This window comes from Trachurus trachurus (assembly GCF_905171665.1).
Source record: "Trachurus trachurus genome assembly, chromosome: 9".
Taxonomy (NCBI): domain Eukaryota; kingdom Metazoa; phylum Chordata; class Actinopteri; order Carangiformes; family Carangidae; genus Trachurus; species Trachurus trachurus.
Genome location: NC_139895.1, coordinates 26,464,405 through 26,471,974, shown reverse-complemented (window position 1 = coordinate 26,471,974; position 7,570 = coordinate 26,464,405). Strand labels below are relative to the sequence as shown.

The 7,570-nt window shown below is 40.7% G+C and overlaps 1 protein-coding gene across 1 annotated transcript in view; it reads right to left on the bottom strand.

Moving 5' to 3' along the window:
- Window positions 1–318: 318 nt before the first annotated feature.
- The window catches only part of pebp4 (phosphatidylethanolamine binding protein 4), a 54,222-nt gene continuing 46,970 nt past the window's right edge, over window positions 319–7,570 (bottom strand). The window contains exons 7-9 of the mRNA XM_083979143.1: window positions 2,329–4,334; window positions 1,233–1,408; window positions 319–372 (exon numbers count right to left, since the gene is read on the bottom strand). Of these exons, the coding sequence (XP_083835269.1) occupies window positions 4,243–4,334 (92 nt within the window). The 3' untranslated portion in view covers window positions 319–372; window positions 1,233–1,408; window positions 2,329–4,242. The remainder of the gene's footprint in view (window positions 373–1,232; window positions 1,409–2,328; window positions 4,335–7,570) is intronic.

The following is a 7,570-nucleotide window of genomic DNA, read 5'->3' as shown; positions in this document are numbered from 1 at the left end:
AACTCCTTTGAGAAGGTTTGCTTAGTTTTGGAGTTAAATTTTCTGTTTTCTGCTGAAGCTGTTACAGTAGGAAAACAGGCATTTGCAAAATCCACAGAAAATACTGAATGAAATGTCACTGCCTGAATATTCAGACCTGAGAAATTAATAGTACCTCAATGAACCAGAAGTGTAAACAGAGTGTGTGGGAGAATTAGTCTGAATCATGCTCGGTGTTTAGGGGGCTTAGACAAACAGAGCAGCCAGTGATCTTGTATGTCTCATTACCACAGGCAAGTCCTCTGTGTATGTCTGTGTGTGTTTTAAGAGTAGCAGTCATACCAGCGGGCAGAGCACAGTCCTCTCAGGGTGTCTTCCTCCCAGTCTTGTCTCCTGAATCGAAAAGAAAAGACAACAATGTTCCTGATGGACTTGATTCAGAGTTGAACAACATCTCTCTTGTTTGACCAAAGATAGATTTTCTATGTTGACTTCATCCTGTGCCTCATACTGACTCATTCCCTGAGCTTGTTCTCTTTATTATGTTTTGCACATTAGTGCAGGTCAAAAGGCAAAAGTTGAATTTGTCATGTGTTACGTTTGTGTCGTGAGAGTAAGGCTGAAAGTTGCGGTAAAATTACTACTAAGTCCTGTTTAATCACATTTAGTGATATAATTTGTATGTTTATTATATATACATATACATACATATGTGTGTCAAGACGCTGCTAATTTTGTACCATACATACAAAACCCCATACATACAGTATGTCTTATGTATGTGTTGTACTGCTTCAGAAATAAATAAAGATACATATTTCAATGTTAAATGTTGACTCTTAAATGTTGAACTTTTTTTTGCTTTGAAAATGTACTAAAACTGGACTAGATAATTGGAAAGCCAGCCAGTACAATATAATGCAAAATTATGCCATGGCTTGGTAAATTAGTTTAGACGTAAACAATATTAGAGGCTTAAAAAAGAAGCTTTTATTTATTTTTTGCATCAAATTGTGTTATATTGACCCTTGTCCCTGTTATTTTGTCCCCCTCATGAAATTGCACAGGTTGATCAATGCAGTGGGAGATCTGTGGAAAATGCTCCATCAACTGTCGTGATTATGGCTCCAAACCAATGAGAGGATCCCCTCAGGTCAGACTGAGGACTGACTGTACTATAGTGTCTCTGCTCGGGGGAAGCGTTTGTGTGGCTCTGTGGTTGGAAAGTTGGCCAGCCCATCTGGAACACCTACCTGTTGCAGGTTTATTTCCTCGACTGAGAGCCGGGTCACATGGGGCAGGTCTGCAGTGTTTGTCGATGGTTTGCGGTGATAGTGCTCTTTGACTGCAGTGTCCTGGCTCCTTTGCATATGGGGATTCCATGGAAGCACCGGCTCATTTTAAAGCATCGTGGAAAACTGCCCAGGCACTGTGGATATATAGTCAAATTAGTTTTGTTTTTTCCAAGCTTCACGGGGGAAGGCTAAAATTGTGGTTCCTTGCTGTTAGTTAAAGAGCTGGAAAGATAACATGTTCCCAATTATACCAACAGTAACTTTACATCCTTTGTTTTACATAATGCTCTCTATTGTTCTTGTGTATTATGTAACCACGACATGAGAAATATTCTAATATTGAAAATTGAATCTGCCATTACCTCTGCCCAATTAATAGACCTTTTCAGAGAGTATAAACAAAGACAGGTGTGGCTAAATGGAATGGAGCCTTAATTAGTATCCTTGGTAACACCTGTATTTGTTTATACTCTCTGAAAAGGTCTATACTGATAGACAAACACCTCATATTTCCAATGTATATCGTTTTTAGACACCAACAACCTTAGTCGAAGTGCATCAGCCATATCAACTTTGTCAAGTGGATAATGTGTGAATGAGGGGGAATTAAAGTAAGAAGACCCTGACAACATGCCTGGCTGTAAAACAGTCTGTTACATTGTGCATTTTGTTTATACAGTACCATTTTCTAAAGCCAGCAGTTTGCAGTCAATTCAGCTGCACATAACTGAGTCTGTATATATGGAGGTTTTTTTTTTCACAAGTTAATAGGAAGGTTAAAAACATTCAAGACACATGGCTAGTGGAGACACCTCAGCAAAAATCTTTAGAGGTCAAAAGGTGCATTTTTAAATTCTGCATTCCTTGTTGATGACGGCTCAGTGCAGCTGAAACTGTGGGTATTCATGTGATATTCATTTTTCTTCACAGGCAGGGCTCAACTCTCCAGTTGGACTGAACTACACTGAATCCTTGCAGTCAGTCTCGCAGAACAATACCAGTCTGTTGAGGTCAAACGCCCAGTAAATAAAAATGTGCAAAGTGGTCAGCGCACCATACTGTTGACATGCATTGAACAGATGTCACACTCAAATCCACTTCGCCACTGCTCACAGCAAGTGATGCACTGCAGAAATTCTCCAGTGAAATGAATCTCCTGCACTTCTTAAGCTGAAGAGAGAAAAGAAGAATGGAGACTCAAGTCATCATGCATATTAGATCACTAAGTGCCGGTTAGGCAACTGAATTGATTATACAAATTCCTTTTAATTAATGTAAGTTTGAATAAATTAAGAAAATATTAAATGCCTTTCCCATATCATCAGGGGATGTGAGAAGTTATTTTTTCACAGAAGGCAATATACTGTTTGCCGTTGAACTACAGCTGTCAGTTTTTCTTAATCATAATATTTCAACTCTCCTGACATTTGGAGTAAAAATAAACACATTCAAGGAAGCTGAGTGGCAAAACCCAGCTGTTTTGGCAGGATATCTCCGAGATATAACGGAGAAGAAAAAAAAACTGCACAGTGTATTTGGAAGTACAAATCTTGGCTTTTAATGGTGTACTGATGGATTCAAGTAGGTGGTTTTTGGAAGAATGCTCTCCCACTTGGCATGCTTCACAATGAGTGTGGAATTATACTCCACTTGCCAATTGTTAAAAAACTGTGATTTCATAAGTCAAATAAGACGGGTAAATCAAGGTCAAGAGCGATATTCGAAGTGAGGGATATTTAACATTTGTTCAAAAGCAACTGAACTCCCTCACTTACTCTGAGCATATGTGCATTGTTTTGGTTGTTTGTTTGTGGACCTGGCTGCTCTGACTGCTAAGTCGGAGAGGCAAACAAAGCAGATGCAGGACAATTTGATCAATGATCTCCCAGAGTTCACGGAGAGGGCACATAGAGGTTTACCAAGGCTGGCTTAACCACCAAAGGAACAAAAACCTCCATTACCTACTCCTGCCTAGCCCACTGATGAGACACCAAATTAGGGTCAATGAAACCACCAACTAAAGATTGATCATCAGAACATCAAAGTCCCTGATGTAAATCCAGCCTTTTTCAGACATCTGGGGTATTGATACAAACCCCTCCCAGAGGAGAGTTGCTGGTTAGAAACCGATATTCCTCATGGGGGGTACTCTGACCCACCCTCTACAAAGACCCGTGAAGTCTGAAAAGTATCTCCTCGTGAAAGGGTTGAAAAGTTTAAGTTTTCACACCATCCTCTACAGACCTACCAGGTGGACCTGTTATGCAACTGTCCAAAGTTCAAAATGGGTTCAATGTCCCAAAGTTACATTCAAGGACACTTTAGCATTCACACAGAGCATTTTTTTTTTACTTCAGAAAAATCAATCAAGGTCATAAAAGTAGCTCATTGTTTCCAGTTGAGGTGACAGTGGTCAATGGAAATATGATAAACAATTACACAAACAGTAAGTTCCCTTCACCCGATACACCACAAACCCTGCAGCCCCTCCCCCTGTCCTGTCACTCTGTAGAGTATTTTGGTTCAAGTTCCACTGCAGCATCCGGCTGCGTTGTGGTCTCGGTTTCACCTCCCACTTCCTTTTTTTGGCCCTGACGTGTTTCCGCCCCTGAATTAGAATCAACTCTTTCCACACTGAATTGTGATATCAGGCCGTCTTCCTTCTCTTGTCAACAGAGTTCGGAAACTAATAAGAAATCCCCAGTGAGGTCAAAATCTCCAAAATCCTTCGCTCCAGACCACAAGACACAGATACGGGGCGACATCAAAACCCAGCAGCTGGTGCGACAGAGGAACAGAGGAAGTCTCTTTCTAACACAGTGATAAGATAAATGCAGAGAGGGCTGACCTGCTGCATGCTTTGAAGAAATGATGCTGTTTAATTCAGACAAAGGAGGGAAACATTATTGTATATAATTGTGCTGATTGTACTGATTCTCCCTCCATCCTCCACGTGTCTGAGCATCCTTCAGTCTTTGTGGTTTTGGGTGAGAAACTGCAACGTGGCCATGGGCTCTCCCAGATCAAATCTTGCGATGAAGTCCTGAAGGTCCCATTTACCTGTGGGAGCAGAATGACACACAGGAAGATATTTATTAGTATTTACACATATTTATTTAAAATTCAGGTCTGTTTGCAGTCTTATACAACATTGTGTAACCTAGACCACTTCAACCTCTCGAGTTCATTAGACAACTTGTTTTTATCCTAACAATATCCTGCATAAATTTAGTACAGTCACAGTTCAGGCTCTCTTGCATTTCAAGAGCATTTCTCATGACCGCTCGGGTCCATGTTTAAGGGATCTGAGGCCTAACTGAGCAGCACATGGCTCTGGGATGTGAGTCACTGAGAACAGCACTGCTGAAAATAAAACATGTTGCTGTAATGATGGAGGTGGGAACACAAGGACGTATTGGCAAGAAGATATGATTCAATCGCCTGGACGTTTTTTTTTCTTCCCTCCCCTTTTAAACAAACACCAGACGGCCATCCGGCTGGTATGACAATATCACTTCTTAGATTTTGACAACCACTGATTCCCTGCAGCTTCCCCTCCCTTTACAAAAAAAAGAAAGAAAGAAAGAAAGAAAAAAAGAGAAATTTACAATTATCATTCCAAGGCAACAAAATCTTCCAGGCTTTAAACTTGTGTCCTCACATGTTTGGGTGTAGACAATGGCTTGCTCCGTAATCCAGGGAATCACTGATATTCTGGTATTTCCGTATGTGGAGTAATTACATTAACATCTGCTCAAGAATATTTTTGCGTAGGAAAGCTAATCTTTTGAAAAGAAAGCCAACTACTGAAATGGTCCAGATCTGTAGAGAGAACGGTCTCGCAGTCAGGGGTCGAATCTGACTGTGCCTGGATAGAAACATTACTGCTTTAGACCTCTCGGTGCAGCTGCTTTACAGGCCTTTGCTGTCTCTGTTTTCACCATCAGGGAGCCACATTTTGTATCCTCCGGCATCTTGGATGAGATCTGGGAGAAGAAAATGCACTTTACCGGTGCCACGCACATCAAGTGCACTCACCTACCATCAGTGCAGAAACAAATCAGAAGGGTTCATTTACATTTCAGACACAATGTCTTATTCAAGGCTGCGATATTTCAGGCTTTCTAAAGTAAACATTATTGTATGCAACTCCAATCATATTTTCAAGTAAAGTATTTATTTGTGAGTGTGCAAATCATACAGTTTAAAAAAATTAAATGGACAGTACTATCAAATTATTTTGTATTATGGGGCCCATACACTCCTCCTGATCCTGCCTGCATGTTTACCTTATGAGAGTGGCACCTCAGAGTGTCTGGGTTTGCCATGAGGTCAGGTCGGGGTTTGAGCTCAGCTGGGGAAGATGGTGAATAATAACTGGAAGATGAGCAGATGAGTACCTGAATCTCGCCAGGTCCTCTCTGTGAATGAGGACTGCCTGCAGACAGGGGTCCTATAATCAAGTGAGGGCAATGGAGTCAAGTGACCTGTCTGTATGATAGGTCACGGCCTGGTGGCCCCTCTGGCCTGTGCTTTAGTGGAAGATAATGTACCGCCTCTGCAGAAGAATAGAAGAATCCCCTGCCTGTCCAAAACAAGGTCCATCACCCCTCAGAGGCAGCACTTTGAAGGAAGCTGAAGGGTGAGGCAGTTGGGGGACAACAAACTTTGTTATAGGGCAAATTTGACTCTCAAGACAGCCATGTGTAAACACTCACACTGTCTCTTAACCTTTTAATGGGAAGAACCTGCTTCACAATAGTGTTAGGCAACATTTCTTCTAATGGAAAATGTCACAGTGAAGATCATTTTATTGTAGAATAACGATCAAAGGAACAGTCAAAACCAGGCGCTGCTTGTAAGGCTTTACACACATAATCCTGTCTAAAGCTGTGCAATCATTGGGCGCAATCCAAAATGAAGCAAATTCACAATATCTGGTGCTATCACGCTGGCTGCTACTCTGCAAATGCTTAGACTTACAAGTGACCTTAAAATAGGCTGGTGTCTGTTTGTAGTGTAGAGATGTGTTTCCGTCTCTCCCATCTGCCTGCTCATGGAAAGGACAGATAGTGTGGGACCTGAGGGCGATGTTAAAGTCTTCCTGCCTCCACTTTTGTTTCCACCTTGCTTCTCTGTCTGGGTATGGCAGGAAGATCAGGACTGCTCTGAGGTGACACAGAACTGCTACATTTAGTGGTGTGGGCGGTGTCCCTGTTAAACCTCTTATAGTGTCTCAGAAATGCTCAAAAGCAAGTGATCCTGTTCATTGCAGGAGCCATATCAGGGGAAGAGCTTCACTGAGTGCCTTTACATAAGATTCACAGTTATACTAATGCAATCCTAATTTCATGGTGAAGGGGATGCTTTGTAGCCGTCGGAGGTCAGGGGGTTAGCCACAGATCAGTGCCTAGGGGTAGTTTAGGAAGGTGACTGCCTGCTGTGGACGGACCTGGGTCAAGAAACAGTGTCACACTGATCCCAGATGACAGTCTGTTATCAATACAGCAGTCTACATCGTTACCAAATGCTGGAGACTCATCAATCATCTATCTGAAGGGATGCTTTTACAGTATTTGGTCAGTAATTCTTCTACCTGTCACACTGTATGAAAAATGTTCTTCACTTCTGCTGTAATACCTGTTCTGGTCAATTAAAAGGTCTGCACTGATAAAGGGCTGTAGTAGAATTTCAATCAATCTCTCATTTCAATTCAATTAATATTATCTGTATATTAAATATCAAATTAAATAGTAACAAATGTTAATCTCTGTTTCCCAGAGTTGAAGGTGGCATCTTTAGGTGTCAAAATTAAGTTTACAATTATGTGAAACAGTGAAAACCTAAATTCTTCACACTGGAGAAGCTTAAACCAGACTGGAAATAACCTGAAATTGTTCAGTTATCAGAACTGTAGCTGATTAGATTGAAGATTGATGATCGAACGATCAATGAGATACTGTAAAAAAAATAAAATAAAAAAAAAAGTGAAAATGTTGATGATTGTTTTCAGCCAAAAGAAAGAAAAGCAGTTGAAGATTTGACCTTTGTTTTAAAAAAGTAATTTTCTAAAGGGTTGAAACTTAATTTTCAGTTTCAGCTCTACATTGCTGATTTGAACAGAGAAATCATTTCTAACAATACTAGGAACCAAAGTAAGTGAAGTTGAAGAAAAATCCCCAAAACTTCTTTTAAACCCAACAACTGTCAGTTGAAAAAAAAAAAAAAAAAAATCAGCTAAAATTAAAAAACGTCAAAGTGTTCCTTTAAGGCAACCTACTCCTGGCTGAAACTCA